General features: G+C 37.3%; 1 protein-coding gene across 3 annotated transcripts in view; it reads left to right on the top strand.

Moving 5' to 3' along the window:
• The window catches only part of CERKL (ceramide kinase like), a 98029-nt gene that overhangs the window by 65438 nt on the left and 13549 nt on the right, over positions 1 to 19042 (top strand). For all 3 annotated transcript variants that reach the window (XR_006284723.1, XM_037912637.2, XM_043524864.1), the window contains exons 4-5: positions 7427 to 7490; positions 15110 to 15252. Coding sequence is in view for 2 of the 3 variants with exons in the window: in XM_037912637.2 (XP_037768565.1) it covers positions 7427 to 7490; positions 15110 to 15252 (207 nt within the window). In the remaining variant the exon portion in view is untranslated. The remainder of the gene's footprint in view (positions 1 to 7426; positions 7491 to 15109; positions 15253 to 19042) is intronic.

Below are 19042 nucleotides of genomic sequence, written 5' to 3'. Positions count from 1 at the left end.
AACAGTGGCTACAGTCTTTCAGGGTAAACCTTGCTGTTAACATTACATACATAGCACATGTGCTTTCATTACAAGGTCGCATTTTGCCTCCCCCCACCGCGTGGCTACCCCCTCAACCCTCCCCGTGGCTAACAGTGGGGAACATTTCTGTTCAGCCACAGGCAAACAGCCCAGCAGGAACGGGCTCCTCTGAGTGTCCCCTGAAGAAAAGCACCCTATTTCAACCAGGTGACCATGAATGATATCTCACTCTCCTGAGGATAACACAGAGAGATAAAGAACGGATGTTGTTTGAACGCCAGCAAACATACACTGCAATGCTTTGTTGTACAATGATTCCCGAGTACGTGTTACTGGCCTAGAGTGGTAAAGTGTCCTACCATGAAGGACGCAATAATGCTGCCCTCCCCAGAAACCTTTTGCAAAGGCTTTGGGAGTTCATCCAGGAGAGCCGCGAATGCCAGGGCAAATTAATCCTTTCACATGCTTGCTTTTAAACCATGTATAGTATTTTAAAAGGTACACTCACCGGAGGTCCCTTCTCCGCCTGCTGGGTCCAGGAGGCAGTCTTGGGTGGGTTCGGGGGGGACTGGCTCCAGGTCCAGGATGAGAAACAGTTCCTGGCTGTCAGGAAAAGCGGTTTCTCCGCTTGCTTGCTGTGAGCTATCTACAACCTCATCATCATCATCTTCTTCGTCCCCAAAACCTGCTTCCGTGTTGCCTCCATCTCCATTGAAGTAGTCAAACAACACGCCTGGGGTAGTGGTGGCTGAACCCCCTAAAATGGCATGCAGCTCATCATAGAAGCGGCATGTTTGGGGCTCTGACCCGGAGCAGCCGTTCGCCTCTCGTTTTCTGGTAGGCTTGCCTCAGCTCCTTCAGTTTCACGCGGCACTGCTTCGGGTCCCTGTTATGGCCTCTGTCCTTCATGCCCTGGGAGATTTTGACAAAGGTTTTGGCATTTCGAAAACTGGAACGGAGTTCTGATTGCATGGATTCCTCTCCCCATACATCGATCAGATCCCGTACCTCCTGTTCAGTCCATGCTGGAGCTCTTTTGCAATTCTGGGACTCCATCATGGTCACCTCTGCTGATGAGCTCTGCATGGTCACCTGCAGTTTGCCACGCTGGCCAAACAGAAAATGAGATTCAAAAGTTCGCAGTTCTTTTCCTGTCTACCTGGCCAGTGCATCTGAGTTGAGAGTGCTGTCCAGAGCGGTCACAATGGAGCACTTTGGGATAGCTCCCGGAGGCCAGTACCATCGAATTGTGTCCACAGTACCCCAAATTCGACCCGGCAAGGCCGATTTAAGCGCTAATCCACTTGTCAGGGGTGGAGTAAGGAAATCGATTTTAAGAGCCCTTTAAGTCGAAATAAAGGGCTTCATCGTGTGGACGGGTGCAGGTTTACATCGATTTAACGCTGCTAAATTCAACCTAAAGTCCTAGTGTAGACCAAGGCGAATTGCAGAGGATGTGAGGGAGATTGCCACAACTGAACCATTCTTTTTAGGTGACAGATCTGAGAAACTGTCCCAGATGGAGGTGTTAATAAAGGAGATTTTGGAACAAATTGATAAATTAAACAGTAATAAGTCATCAGGACCAGATGTTATTTATCTAAGAGTTCTGAAGGAACTCAAATATGAAATTGCAGAACCACTATCTGTGGTATATGCAAAAAGAAAAGGAGGACTTGTGGCACCTTAGAGACTAACAAATTTATTTAAGCATAAGCTTTCGGAGCATCCGATGAAGTGAGCTGTAGCTCACGAAAGCTTATGCTTAAATAAATTTGTTAGTCTCTAAGGTGCCACAAGTCCTCCTTTTCTTTTTGCGAATACAGACTAACACGGCTGCTACTCTGAAACCTATCACTTAAATCAGCTTCTGTAGTAGATAACTGGACGCCAATTTTTAAAAAAGCTCCAGAGGTGATCCAGGCAATTATAGGCTGGTAAGCATAACTTCAGAGGAACTACAACAGTAGACAAATTCCTGTTATTCCCTCAAAATAGTTGTCAGTCATGTTTCCTGTTCGTTCCCTCCTCAGATGTCTTCTAAGATATTACTATTAAGAGCCCAATATGTGTGGTGTTGAAAGTCCAGGCATGGAAGGACAATTCTAATCCTATTTACTTGTAAATTTGATTCAGCACAAATAGTGCTATAAAGGGATTTGATTCCTGAAAGGAAAGGAGATGTTTTATTTCTTCCACAGTAGGGAGATACAGAAACTTAACTGGATTTATTTCATTTCAGAAGGAATCATATGGAGAGTGTAGAGAGGTCGTTGCTACAGGGAGTAAAAATCCATCAATCTGATTGGCCATTTTTTCTGCCTGTTTGTTCTAGAAGGGAGAGAGAAACCCAGAATCTGTGCTGCCAGTCAGAAGAGAGCAAATTTACAGGCAGGTGGGATTAAAAAGTTTCATACTCCAAACAATTTTACATTTTCAGATATTAATTCTTTTTAATATGTCACTATTAATATGTTTCATACCTTATGCACATGTAAAAGGACAGGTTACTGCACCAAAGAGCTTACAATTTAAGGGCCCAAACCTGCTCCTATTAAAGTCAGTGAAAACAGGATCACTCCCCAGATTAGACAAAATACAGACAGATGGCCTTATCAGGCAGTGGTTACTCATGTGAATAGTCCCATGATTTCACTGAGATTGCACAAGCAAGACTGATAGGAGCAGGCCCAAAAGTTAGGCAAAAGAATATAATAGAAGAATAATGTGGTTCTGTTTGTGTATGATGTTAGTGCCAATATTTGTATATGTTTTAAAAATAATGTTTGTAGTGTAAGTTCAACTAAAGAAATAGGAGGTGAGACATGGAAACACACACATAGATGAATAGAAACTAATTTTCTTGTATACTGGTAATGAGTCAGTTGACAATAGCATTTTGACTTTTCTTTGTCTCAAATTTTAAGGAAAAAATCTCCAGCTTTATATAAGTTTTATCATTTAAACATTTGTATAATCTATAACAGATATACTGAAATACCAAGGTATGACAATAATAAAGAGTCACTGTGAATATTTTTAATCATTTAATGTGCACGAGTAAGACTAACCGTCTTTCATTTAGCTGGTTTCTGCCTCAGTTGCTTTTTTAAAAAATGCAAATAAATGGAGGGTATGTTTTAACTTTTTAAAAGGGTAATATTATCATTTGTCTGTTAACACTGTTTGTGCAGTAGCTAATGGAGTTCTTTCTATAAACCAAATAACCTGCCAGTAGCTAAGTTTATATAAAAACTTTTGTAGATATGTTAGTTAATAGGAAATTAAACTAAACACCGTTGTAATGACATTAACCACCTGTTTCTCTTACTAACAAAAAATAGTTTTAAATTATTTTCTGATTTTTTTTTATTATATAAAATGCTGTCTGAACTAACTAAAAACATATTCAACATATTATTCTGAAGGCAGTTCTACTTTCGCAATATCCAGGGCATTGCAAGGTTTATTAGTTGCCTAACACTCCTCCTACAGGTAAACTGGGAAAATTACATGACAATTCTATAAATGTTAGTATAGAAATACACATTTATTTGTACATTTAAAAACAGTTTTAATTGGGAATGAATAAAAGTTTTGGTAGTGTTCACTTGTACTCTTTTCAGAAGTTTAGGTACCTCACTAATAGCAATGTTAATGTCCTTTCAAATAATGACTTTGGATTTTGTCAGGCAGTAAGGTTATATGCCACAGTTCACAAACATACTGTAATATTGGCTACTTAGAATAAACATTTTTTCTGAAATCTTCAAAGAATCCTCTATGCTAAGAATTCAGTTTGAATTCATTGTAAATTAACAGCTACATACATTCATCTTTAAAACTTAAAACGCATTGTTCAAAAGTGTCATACAGTGAACATGAACTTCTGAAGTGACATAAGAATGTGGCTAGTTAGTACAGTAAAAATCACAATATTTTTATGTATCTTTTGTTTTCTCTCCCACCCCCAAACAATACAAAATATTTTAATAATCTTTTCAGAATGGTTGTAGAGAGTTCTGATATATAGAACAGAATACAGGAAAGTAGCTGGCAATACCTATACCTGTAGGTATTCAAAATTTTTGCTATTGGAAAACGATAATACAAAACTTTCCTCAAAAATTTGGATATTTTATGCCTTGCTATTTATAATACTAATATTAAATTAGCGTTTTTCTTCCATATATTATAGCACACCAGAGATTATCTTTAATTCTATTTTCTGTAGTAATATATTTTATATAGTAATACTACTATATGTTATATAGTAATTATTTTTAGGAATCTGTGTGTGTGTGAGAGAGAGAAATACTAACCTCTTTGCTACTATATCACACACATGCTTGAGAATGTGATATAGGTAAATGAGTAAATTGTAACACATACCACTGCTCATTATCTTACTTTTTTCTTTATCTGCCTTTTCTGGGAAAGGTTAGTATTATAGTGTCAAATCATTTAAAATTGATACATTGTTATAACGTTTAGGTGCAGAGCAAATTGTAAAATAACACATTGGTAGGACTCGTATAAAATTACATAGTAAGAAACCTATGTACTGAGAGTCAGAGCCGGCGCTAGGCATAAGCAGACTAAGCAATTGCTTAGGGCCTCAAGCAGCTCAAGCCCCTTTTACTTGCAATGACAAGTATGTGTTGGGGGCGGGGGACAAAATATTCCTACTTAGGGCCCCCAGAGGGTAGTTGAGAGTCCAATACAACTGAAAACTTGCACTTGTTATTGACCGTAAAGTAAATAAAGTTTGTCCGAGGACTTTAGCTTTTTTTCTCCAAGTATTAGCACCAGTTAATCTGTTGCTCTACATTAGCAGTTGAAATCCTATTGGGCTTAGTCTGTGGCTAAGGACCCAGTATTTATACATGTCATGCTGAACTGTCCCACATATTGAAAGGCCAAAACGATTTGCTCACTGTCTTTTTTTGCTTTTATCTTAGTTGTAGGAATTGTTCTTGAACCCTTAGCTTCTTGTGGGCTACTTGAGTTATGGGGCTCTGCTAGCTATGAATATGTGGCTTTAAAATAGGAGCTGAATGTTGGGGAGCCGTCAGGCACCAAATCTAGGTTTTGCTGCATGATCCAGTGATTAGTTTGCTCAGATGCACTCTTAGTAAAGTTCACCGAAGAAGAGCACTATCACATGACAGCTAATGAGTTCAGAGGCATGTGTAGTTTCCTTATGAACAGTGTTTCACAGCTTTTGGTTCTTGATAGTGATTAGGTATTCTTTTCTTGGTACACTGCATCTTTAAATCTTAAACCACTTCCATAAGTGGTTTGATTAAGCTTTTAGGTATCTTGGAAACACTCCTCTTTATGCATCATCACGAGAGTTGAGACCAGCGGGGTTTGCATATTGTTCCCTGATTTGAACCCTAGAGGGGAGAAAAGAGAACTGTGTTCTTAGAAGGGGACATTAGCGCTGAAATTCACTTCCCTCACTGGTTCAACAATAAACAAAATTTCTCATTCTTCAGCGTGTGCTTCATGGTCTTTTTGTTCATCCATATGTTTGACTGAAAGAGGTGGCTTGAATGTATTGAGTCGTGTGTGCTGTGTGTGTTTTGTGTAAGCTCTTTGTGAGTTGATTTCATTGTGAATGGATGTATATTACACTAAGAAGCCTCTGAGTACATTTTAACAAACCAAAAGAAAAAAAAAGAAAAAAATCTAATTTAGCATAGCAAGCATACCATTTTTATTTTTTCCCAGTACTGTCATAATAAGTTGTTTAAAAGTTGCAATGTTCATTTAAAAAATTCTGGTGTAGCCCATTATCAACCATATGGTTGCAGAGGAGGATTTTTTTTATCACCGTGAAATACTAATGATATAATGTTTTAGCCTTTTTTACATCCTCACATCAAAAGCAATGTATTTGCAAACTGTGTTATGTTAGTCACTTTTATTTTTTATGTACTATAGCTGTTGTTGAGGGGATTTAAATTCCCACCTGGAAGAACAAAGAAGCTGAATGCACCAGTGCCTTAATATTAAGCTTTTCATCCACCTAAGAATACTTCTCTGTGAGGCTAATATTGTAAACAATGCTAGAAAACTGTTTGTGGTCATGCAACAATATATATGCTTCTGCAGCAAAATTGTAATTCACTAACTTTGACTTCAAGATAGAATACTGCTTCAAATTCTCCCCTGGTATGCTAACCTAGTTTATAGTTACAGGAGCTTATTACTGTGGAAATTCATTAGCAATGCTGAATGATAGTTCTCTGAAGATGTTCATTCTGTTGTTGTAACTAATATGAAAAATGTATTGTAATATGTAATTAATGACTGCAAATTACATCGCTTTCTATATCTCTTTCAAATTAAATAAATATTGACTAGTACAAATATTAAATATACTTATTAGTTCGAAGCTTTCCATTCGTGTCAGCAGCATCTGAGTGGTCAATAGAAATATTACAATTATAATGTTGGGGTAGATAATACTGTGGATATGGAATCATTATTTTAGACACCAAAACTAATAATTTTAGCAATATCCAGAAACACTGGAGAAAAAGCTTGAACTGTACTAGCACCAGGGACAGAGAAGCATGAAAGATTAATGTAATCTTGCATATCATGATGCACATTCTTACACAAAAAATCCATCTGCAAGTGTCATGTCAGTCAGCAGAAATCTTTGATGGGTGGATGCAGCTGGGCTGTCTCTTCTGGCAAAGCTGCCCTGGAAAATGCTAAATGTGGTTATGATTCTTTGTGCCATCTGTAGTATACCAGTTTATCCTGTCTTCATTGGCGTTTTCAGTACTACACAGGGCATCAACAATCACAGAGACAGCAATATAGAGTGACAGATTCATTTCCTCCAGAGGCTACCAGACTCTGGTGTATACTTGTGCCACCTTGCTCTTTGTGTTATATTCTGTCGTCACTGGTATTTGATTTTATTTCATATTTCTATGTTTAACTCAGATTTTTAGTTAAGCAGCTTGCATATTCTAACATGGTCAATTGAATGTGGTTAATATTTAGATAATTTACTTCTATCTGATGATAGACTTGAACTTTTCCAATAATATGCCAAATGTGCCATTACAGAAACTTGTATTTTTGACCTGTGAACAAATATTGCTCATCCTATGAATTTGAAAACACCAGCTTTAAATTAGAAACTGGCTATGTATCAGACACCACCAAATAATTTATGTAATAGAGTATGATTTTAACCTTTTTGTTTATAAAGTTGTTAAACTTTCAAGCCATTTAATACTTTTAATGCATTTAATGATCAAAATATAAGCAAAAATATAATTCTGACTTATTACTTTATTTTCATAGTCATTAAAAAAAAGTTGTTTGAAGTTAGTTCTTAAAACTTTCAGTATTTTAATTATTAAAATATCTTTCATAGTAACTGAATATGAAGGACATGCTCTCTCATTGCTAAAGGAATGTGAACTCCACGCATTTGATGGGTAAGTTTGGTATTAGTTTTGCTTTATACTGTGAGGTATCTAATAATAATCACGTAGGGCTTGTCTAAACAAGCACTTAGTTCACAACAAGCTGGGGTGTAAATCTACCCTGTACTAGCCTATTGTCCCATGGACCCTGCTGCCATGCACTAAAAGTTCCCTAGAGTGCTTTGAACTACCCCCTTTGAAAGCTCCCTTAGGTACAATTTTAGTTAATTTATAGAATGCCTGCTGGTAAAATTTTAGGTTGTATTAAATTTATTACCCTGTTTTCAGGTACATATTTGGACCAAACAGATTAGTTCTGTTCTAAAACTTGGCGCCTGTAGTGTGATTATTTCTTTTGTTTTCAAAAATTACCTTTAGTAATTTTAAATTTCATATTTTTTATTGATAATTGAATAGATAGTAATCCATAACTCTCTTATGCAGGCCTAACCCCGCCCCCCCGCCCCCCGCCGCCCAAAATAAACATTAAAGGCTTCTCAGCTCATTTTCTCTTAAATGTCAACCTTCTGTATTTGCAAGAATGACAGAACTGCTGTGCTTTAAACTCATAGATTTTTTCATACAAATGGTTCCTAATGTGAAGTTTGATACTTTTCTCTTTAAAAAATGTTAAACTTGAACATTTTTTCCTTAAAACTCCTAAAAAGTGATTCAAATTAAGTTTAATTAAAGAATGGAAATATGTTTTCTTACAATATTAATAGAAATTATATGGACCCAATCCTGTCAACTTTGAAGTCAGTAGTACTGTTTTTGACATGAGTGGGAACAGGATCAGGCCCTGTGTAAATACTGTAGTGCTATATAGCATGGAAGTCTAATGGCTATTTTTACAGCCTTATTTTGAATTTGTATTTTCTTTTACTTTTTCCAGTGATCCATACAAGAGGTTTACAAGGCATAATTTAAACCTTCAAGAGTACTTCCAGAACAATTCTACCTCTCTTACGTAATATTAGACAGTCACTTGCAAAAATAGTATTTATATTTTCACCTTCTGGTATATTTGCTTCCTAACCCACAAAGGGAGTCTCTTCTAATTTGTGGCTGAGGCATGTTGGTGTGACGCACCAACCAAAGTCTTGTTCTACCTATACAAGACTTCCGTTTTCTGTCAAATTTTCCCCCTTCATGAGATTTTGTTTTTCTTAATTAATGGAAGGATTTTAAAATGTATGGGAAGACAAAAACTAAAAACATATGAATTGCTAAACCCTCTAAATTTTAAAAAAAGTGTATCTGAAAATTACTTCAAAGGTCTATTTTTACATTTTGTAATCTCTTTAACCAAAAATTGGATTAGAAGAGGTAACTTCTGTGGCTTGGTGGGAGGGAGGCAGAGACAGGCAGAATGGCAGCCTATGGAATCATAAGAATTTCACTCTCTTCCCATGGATCTGTAGCTCAGTGACTCTATTCTCTTCGGTTACATTTTTTTTCCCTTTTGTAGGTAAGTGAGATATGCAGACAGGCAGTTCTGGTGGCTGGCTAGCAACTACCACCTTGCATCCACTTCAGCTATGGTGATAGCAATGCAAAATCTAAATCAAGATAGGGAAAAGGCACTATGTTGTGTTTCTTGCCAGAGTTCTTTGTGCACTGTGTCTAAGGATCGTGAATGGCTGCACCTTCCATCATTAGGAAAGAAAGCAGCAGCCCTTGCTTCACCAGGGGCAGTCCCCAGCAATTCCCAAACAAAACCTATTCCCAATACCTAAAGCAAAGGAGAGGCAATGTTCCTAGTGAGAGCAGGGAACTGAAGAAACTGTAGCTAATAACCCTGGGAAACTAGGGAGAGGATTCTGGACCTTGAGCCAAAAGGAATATTGTCTTGAGGAATCTACTCTCCAGAATTATCTTCCTGAGCAAGACAGGGCAGATAGATATAAGTCCCAGCAGCTGGATTTAGCTTTTGGACAGCTAGAGTTAGGTTTGTTTTCAGCCTTGCAAGATGAGTGATTCTTTCCCTTTTGGTACTTGGATTTTGGCTTACATTTAAATCAGCTTTAACCAGGACATCTCCACCCCACCCTAGGGCTTGGTAGAGTGCTCAATTTCACACTAATGCCAAACCTTAGTACTGATATGGTGATCATGCCCCTGGTGATGCTGCTAGTCCTAGCCTGCTGTACATCCTTAGCTTTGTTTTCTTGTATCCAGTCTGAACTATGATAGAAGCATGGAAAATGCATGCAAGTCTTTTCTCCCTAATCAAGAGCTTAAAATGTCATGGATTTTTGAGAGAAAATGTTCAGGTTAGACAGGTATGAATGGAAACTGGTAAGAATATTGCACCTGATGACTGTTTGTTTGTTCCCATTGGAGGCCTTCACATACTCCCATAGAGTAGCTCAATAAAATCTAATTCTAGTCTAAACAAAGTGGTTCTTGATGATTTCTATTAAAATAACAAAAATTTGTTTTCCTTGTCTGTCTCCTTAGGCTATGCAGTGTAGTTGTAGCCATGTGGATTCCAGGATATGAACTCCCTCACCTTGTCCTTAGGCTGTGAGTTCCTTCCTGAATGTCCAGAAAGTGCCCAGCAACCAGGGGCTTTTACTATAAACAAAAAATACAGGCATGAATTTGCTGAATCTAATGTGGGGGTGAGAACCCACTTACAGGGTTCACATTAAAGTGCTTGTAGGAGTTCTGGCTTTATATCATCCTATGGAAGATTAAGGCAGTAATGAATGCAACATAAGCCTTCAAAACTTGATATCTAACAACAACAAAAAGTAAGATCAGACAAACAACCAAGGACTGCCATTAGCACTTAGAAAAGAACTATGCGCCAACCTTTTGTGTCATGGAGATTTAGTGGTTTTTATGTAGGCAATTTTTAGCCAGAACTTCCTTTCTTGTTTGATGGGGATGAGGTGGCTCCTGGTTTAAAAATAAATAAGTAAGAAAAAACTATAGGAGATGAGGAAAAGTGTCAACGTTCAGAGAATACAACTATAGTATTTATAGTAGGATATATTTTGTTTTCCAATGAGTTTACCATTATAAAACTGGCTGAATTTTTGGATATAGTTGCAAGAATACAATAGAAGATACATACATGCATGCAGCCGTTTAAGTAACATCCTCTGAACAAACTTTTACATCAATTTTATTCTTAAAAATTTTCCTAACATTGTTTGGAGCGTGCTAACACCCATAGTTTTATTATTAAATTACGTTTATCTGGGGAAACTTCTATTAACATTCACATACATTGCTTTGTAAAACTGCTTAATAGCTGTTTAAAAAACAGAAAAAAGACACTAGCCACAGCAGTACTTTTACAGACAAAAGCATTCTCCTCTATATCCACAGCAGGTGGGAGTTTAATTACCTACTACAGAAACAATGATTAAGTACCTTCATGCAAAGGATTGCTGGTAGTAGGGTTTTATGCTTTGGTATATCCCTCAAATGTTTGCATAGAGTCAGGATTAGCTCTCTTGAAATGGGTTTTAGCCTTGTTTTATTATATTTCTGGCAATTAATAAACACTGACACACATTTATGGCTTGATCCTGTAAGGTCCTGTTCTGTCCCTCATCCAGCAAAGAACTTAAGCAAGAGTTTAATTTTGTCCATATGAGTAATCCAATGGCGAGAATATTCAGCACCTTATTTAAACTATCTTGCGTAGCTGATTTATACATAAGAGTTGTTAGATAGTTATTTACAAATAATATTTAATTTTCCTCTGAAGTACAAAGGAGTATACATTGGAGAGAGCAGAAATAAAGGGTATTACTGTTGTATTTAGATTTTAGAATAGCCGATGAAGCAGTGAAGTTTTGATCTCTTTCCAGATATGACTATACAGTTATAGTTCTGTTATTCTTCTGAAGCCACACTCTTTTTTGTATTTTCAGTTATATCTTATATTTGCAACTTGTGGTATCCATAAAAATGCATAGAGCAAAATTTTGAGCTCAGCTGTCCTGATGTACGTCCAGCCTACATAGTCTTCAATGAAGTTATTTAGGATTTACATCAATATATATGAAAGCAGAATTTAACTCAGTGTTTTGGCTTTAAGGCAAGCCTTACTAAACATAACTCAAAGTTACTGCCATTTAGTCCCTGCACTTGCTACTAAATCACAGTAAGGCTTCCAAAGGTTCACACAGACCTGGAGCCAGTGACCAAATAATTGATATCCTAGCTTTATCAGCTAGAGTCTCCGTGGCAAACCTTCTGTTACGAGCACGTGGACCACCTTCAGTGTCACAGCATAAAGCTCTTTTCCAGGCCCCATCCCTTTCCAGTCCCTGAATGTTTTAGCCCTCCATTCTAAAGCTGCAATCAGCTTCTTTGAGAGGCAAAGATGTTTCAGTTCATGTCACGAGACTCTTGCCCACCAGTTTTTGACACTCAAATTATTTACCACTTTACTTGAAGCAGTAGAATGCCTCCTCTACTTATCTGCCGCATCCATATGCAGGTACATCGAATAACACTCAAATCAGTGACCTGAAGAATATTTAGGCCTATGATACCACAAGATATACCAAAGTAGTGTGAAACAGAATGGGGCAAATGCATTATGAGAAAAATTCTTTCCTGAACTAAATAAGATGAACTGCTAAATGTCTTTGTGCCATCTGGCCCAAAGCAGAAGCTTGCCCCTTATATTCCAGCACCTGTTTGCCCAGCAAGTTTTGAGAGTATTTAAAAATCGAATTTATTTTTCATTATTTATACTATTTATTTCCTTTTTGAATTGTGCCCAGTTTGGATTATAAACATAGATTTAACAGTTAGGCTTTCATTTGTAGTCTGTCTGGTCAATTTTATTTTCTAGTTCTTATGTGTAACTTTAAGTGAGTGTTAATGTGTTTAGCAATGACCAGATTTGGTGATCCTTTTCATGTTGATTAGTATCTTGCTTCTCAAACAATCCCATTGAGACTATATGGGATTGCCTGCAGGAGCCAAGGTATTACAGCATGTGAGTAAGGGTGGCAGAATCTGGCACAGTACTAACAGTGGAGTCTTTCTAAAAATAGGTAATACTGACTTGTCACAGGATAGCCTTAATAATAAAGAATAACGCATAGAAATCACGTCATTGTGAAGAACATGGGGACTGCCTGTAATAATTCATGAATATTATATATTCTGTTTGTCTGATTGTTCTTGTGTTGTTTCCTATGTGTATACGAGGGGTTATTTTAAAGGGCTGCACATACACAGAAAGAGGTGCACTCAGAGAGATCAAGAAAAAGATCAGAGTGCAGTTAGCTCTATAACTGTGACAGTCATGTTGAAAAGAAGAAACCAGTGCCTTGTAACATTTATAGATTCATAGATATTTAGGTCAGAAGGGACCATTGTGATCATCTAGTCTGACCTCCTGCACAACGCAGGCCACAGAATTTCACCCACCACTCCTGCAAAAAACCTCACACCTATATCTGCGCTATTGAAGTCCTCAAATCATAGTTTAAAGACTTCAAGGAGAGAGAATCCTCCAGCAAGTGACCTGTGCCCCATGCTACAGAGGAAGGCGAAAAACCTCCAGGGCCTCTGCCAATCTGCCCTGGAGGAAAAGTCCTTTCCGACCCCAAATATGGCGATCAGCTAAACCCCGAGCATCTGGGCAAGATTACTACAGCCAGATACTACAGAAAATTCTTTCCTGGGTAACTCGGATCCCACCCCATCTAATATCCCATCACAGGCCATTGGGCCTATTTACCATGAATATTTAATTACCAAAACCATGTTATCCCATCATACCATCTCCTCCATAAAGTTATCGAGTTTAATCTTAAAGCCAGATAGATCTTTTGCCCCCACTGCTTCCCTTGGAAGGCTATTCCAAAACTTCACTCCTCCGATGGTTAGAAACCTTCGTCTGATTTCTAGCCTAATTTCCTGGTGGCCAGTTTATATCCATTTGTTCTTGTGTCCACATTGGTACTGAGCTTAAATAATTCCTCTCCCTCTCCAGTATTTCTCCCTCTGATATATTTATAGAGAGCAATCATATCTCTCCTCAACCTTCTTTTAGTTAGGCTAAACAAGCGAAGCTCCTTGAGTCTCCTTTCATAAGACAAGTTTTCCATTCCTCGGATCATCCTAGTAGCCCTTCTCTGTACCTGTTCCAGTCTGAATTCATCCTTCTTAAACATGGGAGACCAGAACTGCACACAGTATTCCAGGTGAGGTCTCACCAGTGCCTTGTGTACGGTACTAAAACCTCCTTATCTCTACTGGAAATACCTCGCCTGATGCATCCCAAGACCGCATTAGCTTTTTTCACAGCCACATCACATTGGCAGCTCATAGTCATCCTATGATCAACCAATACTCCAATGTCCTTTTCCTCCTCCGTTACTTCTAATTGATGTGTCCCTAGCTTATAACTAAAATTCTTGTTATTAAACCCTAAATGCATAACCTTACACTTCTCACTATTAAATTTCATCCTATTACTATTACTCCAGTTTACAAAGTCATCCAGATCCTCCTGTAGGATATTCCTGTCCTTCTCTAAATTGGCAATACCTCCCAGCTTTGTATCGTCTGCAGACTTTATTAGCACACTCCCACTTTTGTGCCAAGGTCAGTAATAAAAGGATTAAATAAGATTGGTCCCCAAACCGATCTTTGAGGAACTCCACTGGTAACCTCCCTCCAGCCTGACAGTTCACCTTTCAGTAGGACCCGTTGTAGTCTCCCCTTTAACCAATTCCTTATCCACCTTTCAATTTTCCTATTGATCCCCATCTTATCCAATTTAACTAATAATTCCCCATGTGGCACGGTATCAAACGCCTTACTGAAATCTAGGTAAATTAGATCCACTGCATTTCCTTTGTCTAAAAAATCTGTTACTTTCTCAAAGAAGGAGATCAGGCTGGTTTGGCACGATCTACCTTTTGTAAAACCATGTTGTATTTTGTCCCATTTACCATTGACTTCAATGTCCTTAACTACCTTCTCCTTCAAAATAGTATTTACACATCAATTATTATTATTAGCACCACGGTAAATTAAGATATCTTATCTATAAATTATTTTAATGCCTTCTGAGTTTTCAATAAATTATTGAAAATAAGCAGTTTTTTATAATTTTGGATTACATTAGTATGTTATCAAAAAGAAAAGGAGTACTTGTGGCACCTTAGACTAACAAATTTATTTAATTTAATTAGTATGTTATGTATGCTAGCATGAACAAAACAAGAATGATATGCTTCTTGCCACTGAAAGAAATAAAGAGTGCTTGTGCAGGTGAGATAGAGTACTAACACATTCAGATTTCCCATGTTTATTAACCTACCTGTCCTACTTCAGATTTAGAGCTGTCTAGTTACTGAACTTGGGAAGTGATGTTTCTCTTAGTCATTATGATCTGTACACTCTGTGTGTGTGTGTGAGTGTGTGTGTATTTCTCTATGTGTAACTACAATTCAAATACTTAGAAATTATTTTGTTTTTAAAACCTATTTAGAATATAAGTATTTGAATTGTCCTTGTGTAGATATTGTGTTACAATTGTCTTTCATTTATGGATCAACTATGATATATGAAACAAAAGTATTTATCTTGTAATGCTGAGCCTTATAGTTGATTTTTTTTTTTTTTTTTTTTTTTTACAGGGTGGTTTGTGTTGGTGGCGATGGGTCTGCCAGTGAGATAGCTCATGGTCTACTACTTAGAGCTCAGATGGATGCTGGGAGAGATACAGATTACATTCTTTCACCTGTCAGAGCACCACTTCCTCTTGGCATTATACCAGCAGGTGAGAACAGAAGATACAGATTCATTTAAGTACCTTTCTTAAGTCTCTCTGATATATTATAGACTCTAAGGCCAGAAGGGACCACTATGCTCATCTAGTCTGATCTCCTGTATAACACGGGCTATAGGACTTCCTTGAATTAATTCCTGTTTGAACGAGAGCATATCTTCTAGAAAAACTATCTTGATTTTAAAATTTCCAGTGATGGAGGATCCACCACGTCCTTTAATAAATTGTTCCAGTGGTTAATTACTCTCACTGTTAAAAATTTGCCTATCATTTCCAGTCTGAATTATACTGTTTCAGCTACTAGTATAAATAATAAATAAATCTTATTTAGATTAATTCACAGTAATGGCACAGTCAGTTCCTTACCTGTGGGAGGATCCCCCGTGAGAGGAAATTTTAGTTGTCCGCCTGCTCCACCTCCCCATTCTCGAGTTCCACGGGAAGGGCAAGTTTCATCTCCATGCCTTCATGGAAATGGTGCCATCCTTGTGGATGTACCTGGTGTCGTCCTACTTCCTTCCACCAGTTTCTTTGGCAGCATCTCCATTGGAGCAGGCTTCCAGGAGCTCCTCTTTGTTGCAGCTGCTCCAACAACCCTGTGGTAAATTATGCAAAAAAGATCATACAGTCTCAGGCTATATTAACTCTCTTGCCTTATCTCTGTAGGGCTTTAGGGGCAGAGTGTACATCCCGTTGACTTGTCCAGTCCCTGTCCCTATCCCAGCTGAGCCTTCCATTGACCTGACTCTGTCCCACCTGTTCTTCTTTACCACTACCACCTCAGCTTGTCTGCACTTTCCAGCTCCTTCAGCATCTACAGTAAAATCTCAGAGTTATGAACACCTCGGAATGGAGGTTGTTCGTAACTCTGAAATGTTTGTAAATCTGATTAAAATTAAATTAAAATTAAACAAAATGTTAAAGTTGTTCTTTCAAAAGTTTACAACCGAACATTGACGTAATACAGCATTGAAACTTTACAGAAGAAAAATGCTGCTTTTAACTATCTGTGCTTGTTTCATTTAAATTTTCTTCGTCAAATCTTTTTGTAAGCCGCTCACATCTTTTTTTTTTTTTTTTTTTAAGTAATTTACGTTTAACACAGTACTGAACTGCATTTGCCTTTTTTTGGGAGGGGGTGGGGGGAGGGCGTGGGAGGGCGTGTCGTGTCTGCTGCTGCCTGATTGCATACTTCTGGTTCCTAATGAGGTGTGTCATTGACTGGTCAGTTCATAATTCTGGTGTTTGTAACTCTGAGATTCTACTGTACTCTGGACTAGGCAGAGAGATTTCCACAGAGTCCAGAGAAAGGGATGATACTGCAGAGGTGATTGAGAAACCCCCATGGGGAAAGAGGGATATCTATGCATGGAGAGTCCCTTCTGTTTGTGGATTTAAGGGGGTGGGGGGGCAGGCTGATTGGACTTCATATTTGTAACTGCATTTTTCATGTATCCTTTATGACCAGTAAGGAAAAAAATGGAGATATGTCTTTTCTGTAAAGCTAATGGCCATTCATACCGTACTCTTTTAATCATTTCCCATAAGAAATATTGAAGTAAGTGCATGGGTTGCCTTTGGAATGATTTCAACTATCCATATTCCTCTCCTTTTTAAATAAATCATGGTAGTCCTTTGCAAGCAGTATTAAAGAACTTCAACTTGCTTTTGCTTTTACAAATTGTAAATAACAGCAAAAACATTTTCAAAATGCACTATTTAAAATAAGCAATAATTAGTAGAAAAATATGATGGGTTATATTAGATATGATTTAAAGTACACAAGAACAAGGGAATGGTTTAGTGAGAGACCACACAATGATCTCAGCTACATGAAGCAAAATAATGTTAGGCCAGCATTCTGTCCTTCACTTGTCATTTGAGTTGCTGTGAATGTGGTGGTGGTGTTATGAGATGGAATCTCTCCAGCTTTTTACTTCATGCAATTTGGATGTGCTTAGGTTACTGTTCCTCTTCATTAGTACTTATTCTCTTGAGTTTATTAATAAGGAGTTGTACATCACAACCAAAAAAGATAGGTGCACCCAAAGGAATGTGCATTTAGCATATGTTTGGGAGTAAGTTGAACTGTAGGGTGATTAAACTAATATTAATAATGAGAATATAACAAATGCCTTTTAAAAGAGAGTTTTATATTTTTCTTAATCATATTTTGGTTAAGTTTATGTCATGCTGATTATATGTACTTCATAAATTACCAGTTTTGGATAAAGTAGTATATTTGTGTGTATTTAAAAGATATAGCAATAGATCATTAAGTAATTTTATAAATAAATTCACTGCACAAAATACCATGCTTTTCTGGTTGAGATGACTAAGAATAGAAGGTATTTTAGAGAGTATATTATTTACACGGACTAGAGTTCATTTTCTGCCCTTAGAGTTGGTATAAGATTTAGAGTGCTAAGCAGCAGTTTTCAAGTTTCAGCATACTTGATGAGAGAGGACTGCTTTTGGAGCAGTTAGCCTCCTGGAGAGAGAGACCCAGAGGGAGTGTGTTTTTACTAAAATACTTCAAGTCAGTAGACCAAGCTGCTGTATTGTGGTCAAAATCAAATGGATCAGATGTAGGGAAGCCTGCAGTTGTACTGCTGGTCATTAGCAATAGTGTTTGTTGCTATGGGAACTACTGCTAAGGCACTGTACAAAGGGATTCAGATAGAGGGGGGAAAACTGGAAGAACATAAAAATAAAAAAGCAATCTAGTTGTTATAAAATAAGAGACAATCTATACACTGATGATTATGATCCTTATCATCCTAAATAGTTCACTTAAATAAAATTGTGCTTTCCAATTAATTGGACAATAAAATATTACCGAGGGACTGTTAATTTCTATGATATTTCAGGCAAAGAATGAAAGTGTTAGTGCAGTTTTCATGAGAATTTTAGATATGCTTGACTAGGAAGTCATTACATCACATTTATCTGTTTGGATGTGGGAGACATTAACAGCTTTATGAATATTCATGTTGTCTGGTTAATTACATTAATTGTTTTGCAGAAGTGCATGTACTTCCAAGGACAGGGTTGTTGTTTTTTATTTTTTTTTTACAATTTCTGCCTGGTACTCCATCATGCTTTAGATGAACTATTACACTTTTGTCATAACTCTGATGCTTTGAAGAGGGGATAGTGAGAAGTAGCTTATTGTCAGGGAAAGAAGAGAGAATTCTAACTAGAATTTTATTTTTCTGGATAAAAAAAATCTGTTGTAATTTTTTAAAATATATTTTGTGATAGTTCTGTAGAATAGTCCCAAAAGTTGAATCTTTTAAAAAACAAATAGTTTATTATGAGTGGTACCTAAATATTTAAGGCTAAATAATGATTGCACTGTGTAGCTTATGGGTTCATAGCATTCATTTTCTCCCTCTCCCTAAAGTGACAAGGGGCAGAGGCACCACACAGTCTCTGGTAAATGTAGGGTAAATAACATCTCACGCCAGAAAGGAAGGAGGACATAATTTGGGAAATTAATAAATAGCTTAAAAAGGCAAGCAAGTATACTTTTAATATTTTGCCTATATATTGTCTGCCTGTTTACTGTTTACCTGTGTTATCTGTAAGCTTTTTGCAGTACATTGTATGTCTGTGTAATCCTGGTATGATGGGATCCTGATGCTTTATTGGGGTTGCTGGGCACTACCATCATATATATGTTAAATAAAACAAGTTTGGTTGGGAGAAAAATGTTGTAGCATATAAGTGGATGTGTTCTAGATCTGTTCTTAATGGTACTGGTGGACAGGATCTTTTC

This window comes from Chelonia mydas, chromosome 11 (genome assembly GCF_015237465.2).
Source record: "Chelonia mydas isolate rCheMyd1 chromosome 11, rCheMyd1.pri.v2, whole genome shotgun sequence".
Taxonomy (NCBI): domain Eukaryota; kingdom Metazoa; phylum Chordata; order Testudines; family Cheloniidae; genus Chelonia; species Chelonia mydas.
Note: the sequence above shows the minus strand (reverse complement) of the source record. Positions and strands in the feature narration are given on the sequence as shown.